The sequence below is a fragment of the Martes martes genome (assembly GCF_963455335.1).
Source record: "Martes martes genome assembly, chromosome: 1".
NCBI classification, from domain to species: domain Eukaryota; kingdom Metazoa; phylum Chordata; class Mammalia; order Carnivora; family Mustelidae; genus Martes; species Martes martes.
This window is the reverse complement of record NC_137888.1, coordinates 107,107,308-107,127,650: the sequence shown is the minus strand read 5'-3', so window position 1 is coordinate 107,127,650 and position 20,343 is coordinate 107,107,308. Positions and strand designations below refer to the sequence as shown.

Genomic DNA, 20,343 nt, shown 5'->3' with positions numbered 1-20,343 from the left:
TCCTGAGCTTCCTTTGCATCTGAAATGATTGAATTTTCATTAGTGTGAACCAGAAGCCAAGATGAGGATGATCATTAGAATTATGCATTGAGAGAGGCAGTGGGCACATGGGTAGCTCAGTCGGTTAAGCGTCTGATTTCAGCTCGGGTCATAATGCCAGAGTCCTGGGATTGAGCCCCACGTGGGCCTCCTTGCTTGGTGGGGAGTCTGGTTCTCCCTGTCCCTCTGCCTCTCCACCCCACTCATGCTCTCTCTCTCAAATAAATAAATAAAATATTTTTAAAAGAGAGAGAGAGAGGCAAAAACCAGAATGGGTCATCATTACCTGTTATATGCAGATTAATAAGTTCATTCATGGAAAGCCTGCTACCAAGTTCAATCTAGGCAAGTAGTTATTATTATTATTATTATTCACTATCATTTTCCTCTTTCAGGTCAAACCTATTAATGTCTTTGGCACTAAAACATGTATCTTATTCAGTTTATTCAACCAACATTTATTGGAAGCCTTCTGTATGCCAAGAGGTAGGCTAGTTGCTAGGATTACAAAGATAAACAAAACAGAAAAGCATCCCCACTTTCAACTCTCACTGGAGTTGGGACAGTGATATGTTCAGAAACAGTTGTCTTTCTCAGAGGTCCACTGTCTGAGCAAAGGAGAAGGAAGAAGCACGGTGCTTGGGGTGTCTCAGAAGGGTAAATGGGAGTTATCTAAGCAAAAGGACACCTGTGGAGGGATCGGGGCCAGCTACAGATAACCTCTCATGCCTGTCCCTTGGGCTTCCAGGGCCCCGAAGGGCCTGAAGGAGGGAGTGGACAGATCAGACATACCCCTTCACTATGAATGCTCTGCCAGCTTTACCTGTTAGTAGCAAGCTCCAATCCCAGCTGCCAACAGTGGGCAGGACTAAAAAAATAAAAGCAAAATGGGACCATTGAGATCAAAGTAGGAAAAGCAGAGGGAAGGAAGAGATAAGAGGAAGGAAAAACAAACCATTTAATGGAAAGCTCCCCTAATTTGTGGCCTCTGTGTGGAGGTGTGAAACTATGAGGACCACAGAAAATGTTTTAAAAATGTTAGCCTGAATACTGGCATTTGGGGACATTTGTATGCACAGCTCTAGGAAGGTAGCCAACTGGACGACTGGGAGCTATCAGGTTGAATCTGGCAGAAAAGGAAAGTAAAACTAAGAGATTTTTAGTGCCCACTCTGTGCCAGACACTTTAGCATTCAGCTCTGCCATTTTGATCTCATAACCACACTTGAGGTCAGTATTATTATTCCTAACTCCTAATTTTCAAGGGGAAAAGCCCTAGATCAAAGTAATCAGGAAGTAACTTGTTTATCATCTTGTTCACTCCAACTCCTGCTATATATTTTAGGCAGTTATATTGCCTAAGGCTCAGGTTCTCAATCTTGAGCACGTCTCAGAATCTTCCAGAAGGCTTGTCAGAGCACAGACTTCTGGGCCTAACCCCCAGAGTTTCTGATTTGGTAGATCTGGGGTGGGGCCCGAGGGTTTGTGTTTCTAACAAGTTCCTGGGCGACATTGATGCTGCTGCTACAAGACCACATTCTGAGAAGTGATTGACCCAACATCCCAGCCCAGCGGTTCCCAAACTGTGTTGCCTTTTGGAATTGCCTGGGGATCTTTAAAAACAAGCACGGACACCGAGCTCCCAGGCCCACACATTCTGATGTAACTGGTATAGATGCAATCTGGGCATTGTTATGGGTAAAAACTCTCCAGGTAATCATAACCTGCAGCAAAGGATGGTGACCATTGACCTAGCCTCACTTTGCCTTGACACTAACACCCATCGCCTCCCTCTTCTTCAGCTGCCCAGCACTGGGGCCATGGGAGGGACTTGGAATGTACTAGCAGTGCTCACCGCATCTCTCCCAACCCTCCTCCTCCCACTGGCTCACAACACTTTCTAGAACTCATTACACCTCTCGCCCCCTTCTCCCTTTCCTTTAGTCCTTCATCTCCTTCCCTATTCAAACTAGACCCTGTGCTACAGCAAGTGTTACAGCCATCTCTTGCCCACCATCAGGACATCAACGCCCTTGTTCTTTCCTTGACAACACCTACCTGGAAAAGTGAGGATCTAAACCAAACTGCAGACTTGCGAGTGCAAGGAGGCTTCACGAAGTTGATGGCGCTTGACCTGAGTCTTGACGAACAAGTAAAAGTGGAAGTGGGCATTTCAAGCAGGGGTACAGCATACACAGAGGCACAAAGGAGAGATTACCTGGAGAACTTCATGCTGTTGTCCATGTCAGGCACAGGTACCTAGCCCTACCGTGTCAGGAAAAGGCAGCCTCTTGACAGATGGGGACAGGCCTTGGGCAACAAGCCAGGGAGTTTACATCAAGTTTACAAGTATGAAGAGCAGTCAGTTGATAGGGTTTTTTAAAATGACTTTTAAATTATAACATTAATACATACTTCTAGAAAATATGAAAAATGTAGAAAAGCATCGAGTAGAAAATTACAGTGGTCTCGAATCTAATGATCCAGAACTCAACACTGTTAGGATATTAACAGAATTTATCCTTCTCTCCTATGCATATTCTCACTTAGCTGAGGGCGTGCTGTGCATAAATAAGTGTGTATCTAACCTTCACACTTAACGTCATATACATAGTTAATGTTTTTGAAGTTTTGTAAATATCTTAATGACAGTGCATAAGTCTATCGTCATGGATACTGTATACTTCATTCTCATACAGACGGAAATGAGGAAGGGGGGATGTCACTGCTATAAATGATACAACAGTGTTCATATTTGTGTGCACTTAGATCCTGTCAATGATTTCTTGTGATTGGTACCAAAAAAGAAATTAATGAATCAACAGTATGAAAATTGTAAACTCCCATTGTCAAATTTCTTTCTAAAAAGTTTTTGCCAATTTACACTTTCATCATAGGTGTGAAAGAACGCACATTTCATCTTCTCTTGCCAGCACTTGGTGTTATGATCGGTGCCACTGAAGGATTTTTGGTCTGAGGATGACATGAGCGGATTTGCATTTATAAAATCACATACTGGGGGCTGAGTCAAGCGGGCCAGATTGGAGCTGCTATTGCCATCCTTGCTGTTCTTGCTTTGCTTCCACATTCTCCTTTTTTCCATTTTCCCATTCTTCATCTTTTTTTCCTCCTGAGAGAGTGTATATTCAGTGTTCCCTGCCCACAGGCACAAGGATTTTTACCGGGGGCAGAACTGAAAGGCCTCACTCCCGTGGTTGCAGCCAACTTGTGCCCAGCTCAGCGACCCTCTTCCTATAGGTGTCAAAAACAAAAAACAAAAAACAAAAACATTCCAGACAATAATTCTCCTTACAGAGAATGTTTTTTTATATTTTTCAAAGAACTTGCCAAGGGGATTTATTGCTAAATCAGTTTCTTTCTGCATTCTGCGACCATCCGACCCTACATATCATTCTGTCCCTGGAACGTCTTTGCCCCTTCTCCTTCTTAACCCAGCAAATTACTTGGCATTTTACCTTCAAGACTTTCCTTAAAAGTCTGTGACATCTTCCTCCCTTACTTAGCCCTCCCATACTTACTCACACCTCCCTGTCCTCACAGTTCAGTTATAGCATTTTCTACACCTACTACATTTTCTCCTTCTTGACCAAGAGTCCTTCAAGAGTAGAACATTTTGTATTCCCAGTTCTTATCTGGCAGTAACTTATGAATGAATGAATGAATGAATTCCTGTTTTACTAAGGTACATGAACGTTCCAGCTTAAATACTAACAAGTTGAAAAGTGTAAAGAGAGACAATATGGAGGTGATGTGAATTGCCAAAACCATACTCTGAATCACTGGTACCAGGTAAAACAGACACCTGGTATACCAGATGTCCTGATCCTGGATTCTAAGCTCTAAATATTATTTGTTCTGTGTGCTTGGATGTTGACTTGCACTCTATTCTGTTTCACTTTAAGTCCAAATTTAATTTATGCTAAGTATCTCTGTGCTCAAGGAAGTAAAGGGAATTAAGTGATGTCAAAATACCCAAAATGTGTATCAGAGAAAACTACCATGGACTGTTTATGGGTATCACACAAAAGAAGAGACTTGTGGTCCCATAAGTTTGGGAAACAACATTAAATAGATTTCTTTATCTCAGAATCTCATGGGAGGCATTGTAAGAAAAGGAAAGAAAGATCAGCTAGGCAATGGTGGAGAAGTAGAAGAGCAGTCAGGTCTTCCTTCAGTAGTAGACAAGTGTCATCCTAGCCTCTTTATGCCAGGGAAGATTCAGAGTACAAATTCAAAAGCGGAACAGCAAAAAGTATACCAGTATATCCTAGCCCCTTACCCTGCATTTATCTCCTCAGTCCCACATGTGTGTAAGCCTCTGCCCCCCACCCACCCACCATGTGGATGAGATCAGCCTTCATTACTTCTCTTCTAGAGCCAGGAAGCAAGGTAATGTGTGGGAAGTGATAGCTGCAAGGTAATGTGTGGGAAGTGATAACAACTTAAAGCCATTCAACAGGAAAATTTGTTAAAAGACCAAGACATTGTAAAAGCTGAAACACTTGAGTCTATTAAGTCCCCTGCTTCTTAGAACATTTTGTTACCAGGAAATGTTTCAAGGAGGGAAAACACTGAACTATAACAGCACTGTCAGATACTGAAGCCTGGTACAAAGAGCAACATTTTACAAGACATCTGTCTTTCTGCCATTAGGGGAACCTCTGAAAAGTTCTGCTTCTTTTTCCTCCTACCCCAGTATAACTCCCCCACCTTCCTTACCCCTGGATACACTCCTCTGTTTCTCTCCTCCCTCCTCCTCTTTCCTCCCTTCCTAACCCCTCTCTCATTCATAACCTGTGCTGATTTCACAGACACTGTTAAAATGGCACAGTAAGCTAAGACTACCCAATGGTTATTTAATGCTCTTTGGTAAGAAGGGAACTAATTAAATGACTAGAGGTTTAGATATTCGTTGTTTATTGGATCCAAACTCTTTAAGAGAGCCTGGAGCGTTCTCCTAAACAAACACTGCTCTTTCACGGTCTCTTGGTCCAAGACCAAATGAGATGGAGAGGTTAAGGAGACAGAGGAGACAGTATCTCTTCATAGATATGGGGGGGGGGGGGAGAAGGAGGGGGAGGGGAAGAGGAAGAGGAAGGAGAAGAAAAGAAGAAGGGGGAGGGGGAGTGGGGGGAGGAGGAGGAGAAAGAAGAAGAGAAGAAGAAGAGGAGGAGGAGGAAGGAGGAGGGGAAGGGGAGGAGTAGGAGGAGAAGGAGAATGGGAGTGTGGGTTGAAATAGAAAATAGAGGGGAAAGCTTCTGTGTCTGTCACGGGAAGACCAGCAAGCACTATTTGTCTGTTGGCAGCTGCTGCCCATCAGTGATCATCAGGAGGTTGGATTGGAGCAGCGTTGACACATTTGTGGTCAGCTCCATGGTCTGCTTAACTCTTCATTGGAAATATGTCCATCAAGAGAATGTTTTTAAACAAAACAAGTAAAGACAAGCCCAAATATCTCCTTGGCAATCTTAACAAACACCATTACACTATAACCAGGAGGCACCTTCGACAAAAACCATCTATTAAATAAATAAACGCATTAACTTTCTCGTTTGGGGATATTAGTAGGATGTTAGTGACTAGGTACAATCTGTGAGAAAAGTACCTTTGCCTTAGTAGGCAAAAAAAAGAAAAAAAGAAAAAAAAAGGAAGCCTTAAAGAATCCGCCTTTTTGTTTTGTTTCTGTTGTAACTACTAAAGTTGTGTTGTAGAAGTGAGTCTTGTTCCCAGCGTCAAACCTTGATCCTGCCATTTCACAAGAAATCGGGCAAGGGCAGCCCTCAGGAACTCTGAACAAAAGATATCTTCCAGGTGCTGAATCAGGAGGAACTGCCACTGTGAGAGACCTTTGAGCCTACGGGACTCTGAGCCTGAGACTCATATTTTCTGTCCCACTTTTTCTACTGTGGACCCAGAATAATCTGGTGGAGGTGAAATACTCTCTTCCTTGGCTCAGATGAGGCACCTGGTGTCCTGAAAGAGGTTGGCTCACCACTGGCTTCCCACAGGCCAAATTTGAGGTTAATTAAGCATCATCAGTAGGGCCATGATGTTGTTCCGACATTCAGAGAAAAGAAAACTTGAACCAGCTACAGAGAAGGACTTCTGTTACCATCCCTTCCTATCCTAATCCCAAACCCATGTGTCTTTAGCTGCACTGGTGGGGGGGTGGGGGGAGGGGGTTGAAAATCATTTTGGAAATAGCTGGTTCATCATTTGTTACTCTCCTTTTGAAGAAGCTTCTAGAATTGCCAACCTATTCATTGGATGCATATTAATGTTCTGAATGAAAACATTTTTTTTTCATTAGAATTGGGTTTCTGTTCATGAAAAGTACATGTATTGACCTTTGGGGGAAATTCCCTATTCATAATTAGTTTGAAAATGCTGTTTGGTGGAAGATGAAAGGGTATCATTGACAGATCTGGGTTTCTGACCAAAACCAGCCTGAGGAACAGAGAGATGTGTATGCACTGCTTCTGTTTGTCTCACTCTGCAGACCTCAGTGACCAGCTCCTTGAAGTGGTGGGGCTAGAGGGAGCCATGGAGATGGGGCAGATCTACACTGGCCTCAAGAGTGCGGGCAGGAGGCTAGCCCAGTGCTCCTCTGTCACCATCAGGTATGTTTCCTCATTACCCAGCAGCCTCCAGGTCTTCTTCCCCCTCAGTGTTCTTACGGACAAGGACTAGGGAGCCATCTTTGGATTTCAGTACAGGGAGAGTGCAGGACAGAAGCCTGATTAACTTTTATAAAGAATATCTTTAGAGACATTTAGTTTCCCAAACTAGGTATAATGCAACCATCCAAGACATCAACTGAAGGGTCCACCATGACCTCTTTGTTATTCCCTTGTAATGAATTGGTGAAGTTCTCTAAATAGTATAAGATTATGAGGTCCAGAGAACCAGAGGTTCAACTCCTTGCCTTTTCTTTTCTTTTAAAATTCAGTTAACCAATATATAGTACCTCATTCATTTCAGATATGGAGTTCAGTTATTAATCAGTTGCTTTTGACACCCAGTGCTCATTATATCACATGCCCTCCTTAATGCCTGTCCCCCAGTTATCCCATCCCCCCACCCACCTCCCCTCCAGCAACCCTGTTTGTTCCCTATAACTAACAGTCTCTCATGGTTTGTCTCCCTCTCTGATTTCTTCCCTTTCAGTTTTCCCTCCCTCCCCTACGATCCTCTGCTCAGTGTTGTCTTTCTTATCTTTACAAATTAAGATGCTAGATGTATGCCAGGGGGCACACTGTGACAGAAACCAGGTTCTCTGCTCACTCTTTCTTGGATAGTGGCCTTAGAATACTATGTCCTGTGTGCCGTTGTAGAGCCAAACCATCAACATCAGCCCATCTGTCATAATTGCCTAAGAGGGTGATGCTTCTGCAAGGTGGGGCCGTCACAGGTCTGTCACTACAGGCTGCTGGAACAAATTCAGTCTAAGAGAGGGAATCCTCTGATTTTGGTTGCTTCTGTTTGGTCAATAAAACTCTTCAGATTCTTCTCCACCTGGTTATTTGAGAAGTCTTTATTCCCTTCCTTTTCCCCATTCAATTTTTACAGTTCAGAGCTTTTAGTGTGCCTTAGGGATCTCCTGGAAGGGCCAGAGTATGCAGACTTCCCAAAGGTATTTGACCACAGAACTCTTTCCTCCTGAAACCCCTTGGGTGAGTGTCCTCAGCACACTTTTAAGAAAGTGCTGCTCTTGGCACTAACCAGTATCTTTCAGAAAGATCCCCAGAGCTGGTTCCCTGACATCCCTTAGCTGAAGTCTATCCCGCTAACCCGTTTCTTCATTCCCTCCCTGTATCTTCTTTGTCTTTTCCATTATTACTCAGAGCTTTGCTTGTTTTCTCTCTGGGCTGTTGTTGTGCTGGGCACCTATTTTCCACATTAATCTCCACACTCCCTTCCTTGTCTATTCTCCATGACTCCGGCACTGAGTAGGTCCAGTCTATCTGCACGGCCAAGCCATAACTGACACAGATCATGGAGAACATAACATCTTAGTCCCCGGGGAATCAAAAAAGCCACGTGTAAGAGGGAGGACTTTTTCTTCACATTCAGTAGACCTATTTTCAGATAGAACAGAGGGGGTGAGCCAAGATCCCCATCCTCCTGGGCATTTCCCAGACACCCTCCTCAGCCCCAAGAACCAAAATGCCACTCTCTCCTCTTATGATCGGTTTTATTATTAGGTTTATTATTTTTTATTGTTAAATATTCTGAAGGTGAGTCAGACAGTGATCGACATTGAAACATAGCCTGTGTCCCTCGTTTTATCATTTCAAAAGCAGGGCAGATGCCAAACCCAGGTGACAGCTTCCCAGCCAGTGGGTGGCAACTGTTTGTTCCCTGCTCACCCGGACCAGAGGCTTCCGAAAGGACTTTCCTTTTCTCCCAAAGGCAATAGAGACCAAATTCACAACTATTCCACAGAAGGAAGTCTAAAGACCTCATCTCTCTCCTTCTAAGAATCCGTATGGCAGAGAAGCCTTGTCCCCGACGAGAAAGCAACACTCTCTTCTCTCCTCTCCTCCTACCATGGGGACGGTATTCGCAATGACCCCATTTCCCAGTTAAACCAAGTTCATAGTCCATGCAACCACGGAGTGCCCTGCTGTTCAAGACGTGAAAGAGAGGATAGTTAGGAGCGGGGGCAAGGCAAACACACTCAGACCTGAGCAGTACCTTGCATAAGTTAGAGACATTACTTCATTGACATGGTGCAACCTCTCAGTCAACAGGGAAACCAGGCCTTTTCCCATTTCATAACCTTTCCCATCTCACTGTGGAGTTTCTGGCACAGTCTGCAGGCCCTCCGGCTGGTTGTTGACTGAGGGTCTGCTCAGCACTGGCGTTGCCATCCCCATTGCCGCTGCTTCCCAAACTTCCAGCAGTGGACCTCCCTCCTCACGGCTCACCCGGGACAGTGTTTCTCAAAGTAGGGTCTGAACACCAAAGCAACAGAATTGCCCATAGCCTGAGTTGTGACCCCCAAGACCTGCCTGGTCAGAATTGCCAAGGTGGGCTCAGAAATCTATTTTTAACAAGCCCTCCAGGGGAGTCTTAGGGACCCACTCCGAGGTGGGCAGAGGAGGTCCTCCCACTTCTGTCTCCTTTGTGGGGACCACGCTAAAATTCTTGGACTCCAGAAGCGTCGGAGTTCACTGTGTTCTCTCGGTGCTTGGTATTGCAGGACAAACAAGCTGCTGCCAATGCAAGTGGACGGGGAGCCCTGGATGCAGCCCCCTTGCACGGTGAGTGTCGCCAATCTTTGGGCCAAGGGTGAGAAGCTTTATCTTGGACCGCTGTGGGGGCACTGGCAGTGGGAAACCACTGACTCTCAGAGTTGCCTGGCGTTTGGGGAAATCATCCAGTGCCGCCTGTCTTCCACTTTATTCATCCACCCATTCACGTCCCTGCTGAGACTTCATTGAACACCCACTCTGTGCCAGGCACTGTGAGGTACCAGTTCCCAAACCCAATGAGACAAAGACCTGTCCCCTAAAGCACTCACACATACAGCTGGCGAATTCCAAGACTTCTCTGCAGTATCCTTGAGCATCTCCTCTTGAGTCATTGCAATGGCAGAGAACTTGGCCCCCCAGAAGGAAATCTGCTCTGTTGATGAATAAGTCTAATTGTTAGAAAGCATCTCCTTGTGTAGAAGCCAAATCGGTACCCTGGCCCTGGAACTTCTGCCCAGGCACTGTGACCCCCAGAGCCCAGGGGGTATTGTGGGGGGGCGGGGGCATACCCCCCGCCACGCACACACTTCACCATCAAGGCATGGACCTGAACTCCCCTCTGCAAGGGGAGACGCCGAGTTCTCGCTCAGCACCCAGCGCTGTGCCTTGTATGGAACAGGGGCGCAATGATACTTGCTGAACAGTGAGTAAATGCTGAACAAAGGAGGAGACCAAAGAAAGGGAACAGCCTCCTTCCCCGACTTACCATATCTACAGCAGCCCTCCATTTAGCACAATGACGGGGCCAGGCGTCCTTCCTGCTTAGCTAGAATCCCAGCTAAAAACTCGGTGGTGAAGAGAAACACTGTCTAGGTGTTCGGGGCCAGCGTGCTCCCTGGGCCATTACATTAACATCACCTTCAGTACTGTGGTGACTGTGCAAACCTCCAGAGGCAAAAGCAATGTTTCTAAGCTCCCTCACTTGTGGAGTATTCAAATATCTCAAGAACCTGCTATTTTGAGCCCTCGGAACACCAAGTTTTCTTCTACTAGAGGAAGGGTTTGCATGAGATTTCTACCAGGCCTGAATCGTAGATGTGTTTCCATCACTCTTGGTTCCATGTGACTTCTGTAGATTATAAAACTGGCCCCTAGAGACAGACTCTAGGGATGGCAACTTCTATAAAGGGTATCAAAAGCAGAGATTTTTCTGCAAAACCTTACCTCAATCTTCTGGCTTCTATGAAGACTAAGAAAAAGATGAAAACACACTACAGCAAAAACTAATAATAGCTTACCACTTTGTTAGAATTAGAAAGGATGGAGGAAATTTCTACTACTTATAATTTCGATGGAGCTAAATTGAGAAAGATCTATCCAAACTCCTCTTGTCTTCTAAAAAAAGGCTGGAAGAAATCAAATCCTCTCCCACCTGGCTCAGCAAGATCTGGAAACTGGATTGCCATTTCTCTTTGTGCAAGGACTTGGTTTTTGAAACAGCCCAGTGCTTCTCCTGTCCCCACCCTGACCCTCTCTCCAGGCCACCCTTCAGAGATTTCAGTTCGCTGGGAAAACACGAGATGTGATCCAGTGATCTTAAGACACAGTCCGTGGATAGCCACATGTAAAGATATAGGCGTCTGCTCAGGCTCCCATCACAGAAAATCACAGATGGGGCATCTTCAATGACGGAAATGTATTAGTGTCCCACCTGGACATTGGAAGTCTAAGACCAATGTGCTGGCAGGGTTGTCGTGGTATGGCTTCTCTTCCTCACTTGCAGACAGCTGCCTTCTCTCCGTGTCCTCACATGGCTTTTTCTCTGTGTGTGCACACTCCTAGTGTCTCTTCTTATAATAAGGATGCCAGCCCTCATGGTGTAGGGCCCCATCTTTCTGACCTTATCTGCCCTTACTTACCTCTTAAAGGTCCTGTGTCCAAATATAGTCGCACTGGGGGTTAAAACTTCCACATAGGAATTTGGGGGAGACGTAATTCAGTGCATAACAGAAAGTCACCTTCAGCTCGCAATAGTGAAAACAAAAGTACCCTTCTTGAAACATTTTCCTGAAGACATACATCAGCTGGGAAGTAATTCTGAATGAAAGGCTTAATGACAGCACATTGTGACACAAAACAACTTTTGGTAAAAATTGAAACCAGTTAAATTAGAATGAAGGAATGTGGGAGGCATAGTAAAAAAAAAAAAAAAATTAAAAAGTAAAAATTTTAAAAAATAAATAATTTTTAACAATTAAAAATGAGGGGAGAGTAAAAATATAGTGAAATTTTTCATTGTCTGTCTTCACTTTGATAATGAAAAAGCATAAACCAGAAATTTGAATAATTAGATAATCACTAGTGAAATAAAAAACAGGGTGCACACCTTTCAAATCTTGGAGGCTTTAAATTTCATGAACCCTATCAATGTCAAACCAGACAGAAAGCAAATCACAAGCAAACATTTTAATTTTTTCAAGTTTTCATTTTAATTCCAGTTAGGTAACATACAATGTTATATTAGTTTCAGCTGTATAATATAGTGATTCGACAATTCCATACACCACCCTAACAATAACAAACAAACTTTAAATAAAAATGTTCAGGTAAGATGAAAGAGGTTAAGGCTAAATATATCAATAGTGACCCAAAAAATGTGCTAAAATTCCCTGTTAAAAGCACAGTACTCTCATATTGGGTTAAAAATTAAAATCCAATGATGTGTTTCTTGTAAGAGAAGCAAAAGGACATATATATCTTTTTATCTTTTATCAAGCATAGAGAAATCAAAAGAAAAAAATGGTATGATTAATTATATTAATTTTAGGCAAACTAACCTTCCAACATGCCAAAAGCATGGAGTGGAATAAGAAGGTCACTTTTCATTTGACAAAAGGTACACTCATTTCTGAGATGTAGTAGTCATAAAATTGTAGGTGTGCAATAACAGAATCAAAATATATACTGGGAAAAACAGGATGAATATATATTCTGAGGGAAAAAAATATATATAAAAGGCAAAGTTGACAGAGATACAAGTATTGAGAGGCTTTAAAATATTTCTTTCTGCCTTTGAGGTCAAGAAGCAAAAATAAACAAAATCACAACATGGGTAAGATAACTCTATAACCGATAAACAAATTAAATATCTCGGTTTTTTCAAGGATCCAGAGCATATTTACTAAAATAGATCTTAAACTAGTTCACAAAGAAGAAAATCTATATAAAGCCAGAGGGAAAAATCATAAAGGTTATTTTATTTGATCATAAGGCAACAAACCCAGAAATTAATAGTAAAGGTTAAATGAATAAACAAGCAGAATCCAATCACTTGGAGGTCTTTAAATCTCCTAAAGAACAGTAGATTCAAAGGGAGATCAAAGCCACCATCACAGACTATTCCAAAAACAATAAAAATCAGAATGTTCTCATTGAAAAACTGTAGAATATAGCCTGAACTGTATTTGGAAGTAAATTCAAAGTGTCATATACTTTCATCATTTAAAAAGGGGAAACATGTAATGAATAATTGCAAAATTAGGAGAAGAACAGTAAAACAAACTGAGGAGAAGGAGAAGGAAGAAAATGGTAAGGTTAAGAGAAGAAATTACATAATTAGGAAACAGGAAAATCGAGAATCTGTTCTTTAAAATGTCAAATATTTAAAAGCCTAATTTTAAAAACAAAAAAATAAAGATCAGAGACCTTAAAATATAAAATATATACTGTAATAAAATATAAGTATAAATGTGATGGTTTCATTTAATTATAAGACATATCTTGATGCTAATAAACTTGACCATCTCATGAAAATTCTAGGTAACTTCTAATGAAAGAGAAAATACCTTCAAGGAATTACATCCGAAATGATCTTAAAACAGATGGTCGTACTGGTGAGTTCTTCCATACTATTGGGAAATAAGTATTCAGGTAAAGTCTTCTGAATTATAAACACAAAAAGGAAGCCACCTGATCCATTTCATGAAATTAGGACAGCTACAAAAACTGAACAGAAATTATGATTTTTTAGAAGATTTGTTCATTTATTTTAGAGAGATAAAGCATGAGCAGGGAGAGAGGGAGAGGAAGAGTCTCAAGCAGACTCCATGCTGAGCACGGAGCCTAACCCAGGGCTCAGTTCACAACCCAGAAATCATGACCTGAGGCGAAATCAGGAGTCTGACGCTTAACTGGCTGAGCCACCCAGGTGCTCCTATTTTTTTTTTTTTTTAAAGATTTTATTTATTTATTAGTCAGAGACAGAGAGGGAGAGAGAGTGAGTGAGCACAGGCAGAGGCAGAGGGAGAAGCAGGCTCCCCGCCAAGCAAGGAGCCCGATGTGGGACTCGATCCCAGGACGCTGGGATCATGACCCGAGCCGAAGGCAGCTGCTTAACCAACTGAGCCACCCAGGTGTCCCTTTTTTTTTAAGATTTTATTTATTTATTTTGAGAGCAGGAAGATGGGCACAGGGGGAGAGAGAGAGAGAGAGCGAGAATCTCCAGCAGACTCCCCACTGAGTGTGGGGCCTGACATGGGGTTCAGCCTCATGACCCTCAGATCATGACCTGAGCAGAAACCAAGAATGAGACACTTAACTGACGGAGCCACCCGGGCTTTAAAAATCTTGTGATTTTTTAAAGAAAAAAACTCTTAGGACACTGAAACCAGAAAAATACTCCCTCAAAATAATAAGAAAAATTATCCTAAGCAAATAATAAATATTTTATTTAATACTAAAACACTAGCAGAATTCTCATTAAAATCCTGGGTGAGACCTATACACTAATACCATTTGTAAGTTTTAGCCAATGCAATATAAATAACACAGAAAAAAAATGTAGCCATTTGGAAAAGAGTCAAAACTGTCATTATTTGCAGATACTATGATTATGTATATAGAAAGCTAATGGAATCAACTGAAAACTCCAAAGATTAAATTATTTCAGTGAAGCTCTATAGAAAGATAGTTAGACAAAAGTTAATAGCTTTTGTATATTCCAGCACTAACTAATCAGAAGAAGATAATAGAAAAAATTAAAGTATCATAATAGGAATAATCAAAACCAAAATATTAAATTGAATTGTGAAGAAAAAATTTAAACTAATAAAACTTAACCAATATAAATATATATATATATATATATATATATATATATATATATTTGAATTTTAAAACATCCCATGTTTCTAAATAGGGATCCCAACCAAAAGCCCGAAGCAATTATTTTTTTTAACTTGACAAAACAATGCAATAGTTAAGGTGTTTTATGAAAGAGCTCTGAGGAAGGACTTGCCACAAGGTATTAAAATAGTTAGAGATCCACAATTCTTGGCATGTTAGTGAATAGATAAATCAGTAGTACAGAAGAGAGCCCTAAGAAATCCTACTATACATAAAGCCTATTAAAAAAGAAGAAAGAACATAACTTAATTTGAAAAGAATGGGCTCTTTAATGTGAAGTATCAAAGAAATTGCCAATTTGGGAAAATGTCATTATATACCGAAACCTGTTACCTCAAACTATACTGCAAAAACAAAATCAGAAATGAATTATTTAAAAATTAATTAATTAAAAATTAGGACTACCTGGGGGGGGGAACATAGATGACTATAATCACACTGTGAACATGGACTTTCTGAGGAAAAAGGTGACACATTTGACTGCTAGCATGTTGAAAAGTCTACAAGTCAAGAATCAATGTAGAAATTGTAAAGGCCAAGGTGTGGAACAGCTATCTCAGAGAACAGGTTCATTCCCACAGTGCCTAAAGAGCTCTTAGAAACCAGGAGAAGAGGCAACAATGCAATAGTGAGCAGATGGTTCACTGAAGTAATCCCGTGGACATCCAAAGCTGTGAAATATTACTTAATATCATAAGTTAAGGAAAAAGGGGGAAAGAATTTCAGATTGAAATCGTGAGAAAACCATGCCATGTTTCACTTGTCAAAGTAGCATAATTTCTTTTCCTTTTTAAAATAATATTCATTGCTGTTGAGGTGTATAAGGGGTGAGATAAGAGTATAAACCAGAGGGGCACCTGGGTGGCTCAGTCAGTTGAGCCTCCAGCTCTTGATTTCCTCTATGGTTGTTATCTCAGGTCCTGATCCCCGGGTTCCCACCTGAGGCTCTGCACTCTGCAGGAAGTCTGCTTGGGATTCTTTCCCTCTGCCCCTCCCACAACTCGCATGTGTACGCGTACTTGCTCTCTTGCTTTCTCTCTCAAATAAGTAAGTCTTTAAAAAAAAAAAAAAAAAGGTAAAACCAGAAAGCCATTCTGGAAAACAGTGGGAGCCATATATCAAGAAGAACCTTACAAGTAATAATACACATTGATCTGGTTCATTTCCTTTGACCCTTAAAATTTTGTTCATTGTTCTTTTAGAAATTTATTTTAAATAAAATATAGGTTATCAGTGAAAAAAAATGGCAGAAAAACCCAACATTTAAGGAAAGGGTTAAGTAAGCTATGTGAAATTCATCAAATAGAATAATTTTCTGTCATTGAAAGCCATGTTAATTAATATCTAATGACATCAGAAATGCTTATAAAAAACACTAAATGAAAACAGATTAATCTGAAAACAGATTAAGAAGCTGATTTCAATGTATTAAAAACATATAAACATACAAATAAATCAAAAAGTATATATAAATACCTAAAAGTTAACTGCAGTTACCTCTAGGTGATTTTTAAAATTTTTTCGTATTTCCCAAATTCTCAAAAAGGAGCATATGTTTTTTTATACCTATAAATTTATGTATATAAGAAATGTATAATTAAGAAAACTTGCCTTGTGCTTCCAGCACGGTCAGATGACCTTTCATGTTTTATCATCAGGTAGGCAGCATAATTTGAGGCTTAAAATTAAGAATATTCCCCTGCAGTTAGGATGTCAAAGTGGAAAAGGATTCCAGTTATCTAGTCCTGTGAATCCCAAACTTAAGTGTGTGTCCAAATAACCTGAAAGGCTTTTAAAATATGGGTTGCTGGGTTTCTGATTCAGTAGTTCTGGATGCATGAGAATCTGCCTTTCTGACAAGTTCCCAAGAGATGCTGATGCTGTTGGTGCAGGGACCATACCTAAAGAATCAATAATCTAGTCAAATTCCCTAACTTATCGATAAATCCCAGATTTCTCCTCCACCACTGGCAAACCCCACTGTCCAGCTATATCTTAAAACCTCTGGTGGCAAGAAACCCTCTTGTAAAGCAGGGCATCCATCCAAAGACCTTAGACAGCAAAGACCTGAAAAGATCGTACAAGCGCTCTCCCATCTCCCCGAGGCTTGCTTTAAGCAGGAGTGTTTCCCAAATGACTTGGGAAGGGTCCACGCTTACAGTTATTGGCCATTTTGCGGGACATCATCTGAGTCATCTGCCCAGAGGGGGCAACGTTCAGGAAGGAGTCCCTCGGTTTATTGCTTCTCTTGGAGTAATAAAAATGTGTTGATTTGCCGGAAATGGCCCCCAAAACAAACTCAACACTCAGCACTAGTAAAATTTTAAAATGTACTCCGTTCTAAAAGGGAAATTACATGCTGCAGTGGTTTCGTGAATTTTGAGCTATCACACAAGAGCCTATGAGGGTTCTCTCCTTCATAGAGCAGAGAACTAAGAAAACGGGGCTGCTATTCTCAGTGCTTGTCCCAGAATGTTGTAAATCTCTTGAAAGGTCTTTAAGAAAATCATAAAGACCTCAGTTAATTGCCTGACCCGCCCAATTAGCAGAGAAGTTTGGGTTCTAATTACAAAGATATGGGATGTTGTCTTTCCATCGGGGGTTAAAAAGGCAAGCTCCACCATGTCCAACTACCTCCTCCAATGGGCTCTGAACTAGTTAACCCACTAGTTAGCCTCTCCCAAATGGGGGAGAAGGGGATAAAAGACTGACATGTCTTTGACTCAAAAATATAATCTACTTCTTACCTTCAGTTACCTATAGCACTGGACTCCATAGACCACATCAAAAGCTCATGTTAGCCAGCATCTCCAAACTCCTACCCCATCCCATCAAGACCTTTGTCAAAACTGCTGAAAAACCAAATGGGAGATCTGAATTTCACTTCCTCCTCTTTGCCCTGGAGGTGCTAACAAGCAAATAAATTGCTCAGCTAGAGAAAGAAAAAGGAGAAGTAAGGGTCTTCCATCATCCAAAAAAAAAAAAAGGGCTCTATCAGCGGGAAATGTAGGCAGTATATTAGCTGCCCCTGTCTGTCCCAAACATAGCCATCTCCACTGCCAGGACATTCTCTCTCTCTCCTGGGTGGCGCTCATCCGTCAGTACTTCCACGGCCCGTGCTGTCAAAAGGCGGTGCGCTGGTTCAGGGAGTAGCGTCATGAAGAAGATGGAGTCTTTCCTCACGGGGACTCTGGTGCCCAGGAATGAGAAAAAGCTCACCACAACACAAGGACATGTGCCACAAGTCACTCTAGTCAATTAGTGCTCAATCACATGACACAGACAAGCTCCGTCAGAGTCCCTCATCTATGCCTCACTTCTGTGAATTCTGGAATAAACATAATGCCCATCATAAGGCCCATAACACAAAATGGTACTTGATATATTCTTGGTTTGCTCTCCTGGGGACTGCCACAAAACAGAAAGATGTCCTCCCCTTCTGGAGGTCCTGGGTGGTGAAAACCAACATTAAGAGCCATTTGCAGCTTCCATCACCAAGTTATGCTAACTCTCCACAATGTCTTTTGGTTTATCCTTATCTTTCCATATCCTGGGGATTTCTAAATTTAAACCTGGCTCGCCGTAGTACCCTTTTAGCCAGAGTCTCCCTCACTCCAACTTACCCTGACAAGAGCTGTGGAATAATTTCCCTGGAACTCTTTTCTTCATCATGTTTTTATTCTCCAATTTAAAAGTTATCATGGCTCCCCATTACCTCGTATTAAACCCGGCCTCTGCCATCTTCCCTTGAAAACCCTAGACTAACCACCCCACCTGCATCCCTGACCTCATCTCTCATCCGTTGTCTGCACCCAACCAGTTTGTACATGGCCGTTCCACCTGGTGCCTTCCCTTTCTCTTTTCACCAACACATCTCCTTCCCTTCCTTTTAGCTCTTAAAACTCTTCCTCAGTTGCTCCATTCAGACTCTTCTCCTTCCTTACCTAACTTCTTTTTGACCCCACTTGGTCTATCCCTACATTAATTCAAACTTGTGGATGGGTCTCTCTCTTCAAGAGTTCCTCTTTGGTTCTCTGTGGCCACACTGTCATTTCCAATGACATAGAAACCATGAGAATGAGCTCATAGATGGCTTCTCTTGACATACATCTTTCTCCTTCACCTCCAGTGTAAGATAACAATTACTCAACTAACCATTACATTCCATTTCACAGTTCACAGCAGGCTTTCATGGACAGCCTCCCATTGGATCTTCACAACAACTTTGTGAGGAAAACGGGACAGATGTTACTATCCTCATTTTACAGTTCAGCAAGCATGGCTTTGAAGGTTAAATGATTCGTCCAGAGTCTCACAGCAAAGAAGCTGGAGATCAGGGACCCAAACCCAGGTCCTTGATCCTAAGTGCCTTGTTCCCACATCATCTTCCTACTCTGGACATGGGTCACACTTGATAAATGCTGATGGACTGATAATGCAGATTAGTAATGTGCAGTGTCATCAGGCCACATTCAAATAGGGATTTAGCGTTCTGAAGCCATGCCCTAAGGATAAGTTTGGGAAGAAAGACAAAAATGAGAATTCATCAGTGTCTTTCACTTCCAACTGACTTAAAGTCTGCAGGAGAAAAAAAAAAGTTCACAAAACCTAAAATTTAAAAGAAGAAGAAAAAGAAGAAGAAGAAGCAGCAGCAGCAGCAGCTTTTAAAAAGAAAGTTGGTTTTTTCCTGGAAAGCTAAGAAAAGAGGAAACACCTAAGGGACTCACTTGAAACTTTCCACATGATGTGGCTTGGGTCAGATGTCAGACTAAAGCCTCTAGGTTGACTTGAAGTTGACTGGCTAATATCTGTGCACTGCCTGGAGCAGTGGAAGCGAGGAGTCCAAGAGCTGGACTCTAGCTGTTCTGCCCTCTCTGTGGGACCTTAGGCTAATCCAAGGCTCATTAGAGCCTTGGGCCTCCATTCCTTTATCTGTCCTGCAGAGAGGTTGAATGAGATGGTCCCTGAGATCTCCTCCGGCTGTGACATTTTGAGAATCTATGAATAGCAAGGACACAAGACAGGTGCGAGCTGATCACCACGTGGGAAGCTCACACCTGTCTCTCCCCAGTGTTTCCGCCCCTCACTTCCAGCAGTGCCAAACTCCAGGCCCAGTGAGGGTCCAGTTGCCAATTTTGAAGCTGTTCAAGGACAGTCGTCCTTCTGCATGGGGCTCCTTACAACCCAAAGCTGGCCTTCCTTCCATCCTCTGCAACTCCCTAGTAAGTTACTGGGATTTGCATGTCACTAATTCATTTGTGCCTCTTTGTTTTTAGATTAAAATTACTCACAAGAATCAAGCGCCTATGATGATGGGCCCTCCCCAGAAGAGCAGCTTCTTTTCACTGAGGAGGAAGAGTCGTTCAAAAGACTAAACAATATGCCAAATGCCAGTTAAACCAAGAGAGAAAACAAGAGACTGTAACACACACACACACACACACACACGCACACGCACACACGCACACTCATCTCTAACCAGTGGAAGCAAAGCCACCCATCAGGAAGAAATCTTCATCTTGCCGTACATTCTCTCTACTTCAACAATGGACACACCCCAACAGAGCCAGCACCAACAGAAAATTCTGAATGGACTTAGGGCCCACCAGGGTGTGGTTGGCTCATACAGCAACCTCCACATTCCCAGAAGGCCATGAGTGGGACTTTCTGAGACTGAAGGAGAAATCCCCCTTTCTTCCCACCAGTCCTGCAAGTTCCCTCATGGACGCTCGCAAGAAGCAGGCTGCAGGTTTCCTGCCTATGTTGAGATCGGATGCGGCCAAGGGAAAGAGCTCCCATTCCAGAGAATTTACACAAAGGTCCCTCTGTACAGAGACAGACGGCCTCCAGCTCTCAGAGCATAACCCTTGGCAGGGCTTAGCAAGCTCACGTTGGTTTCTTAG

The 20,343-nt window shown here is 42.3% G+C and overlaps 1 protein-coding gene across 3 annotated transcripts in view; it reads left to right on the top strand.

Annotated features, from left to right (window-relative positions):
* Positions 1–19,841, top strand: part of DGKG (diacylglycerol kinase gamma) — a gene marked incomplete at its 5' end in the record, with an annotated part of 158,805 nt that extends 138,964 nt beyond the window's left edge. For all 3 annotated transcript variants that reach the window (XM_080820972.1, XM_080820971.1, XM_080820970.1), the window contains 3 exons: positions 6,559–6,679; positions 9,265–9,325; positions 19,717–19,841. In XM_080820972.1, the coding sequence (XP_080677098.1) occupies positions 6,559–6,679; positions 9,265–9,325; positions 19,717–19,815 (281 nt within the window). In that variant the 3' untranslated portion in view covers positions 19,816–19,841. The remainder of the gene's footprint in view (positions 1–6,558; positions 6,680–9,264; positions 9,326–19,716) is intronic.
* Positions 19,842–20,343: the final 502 nt, after the last annotated feature.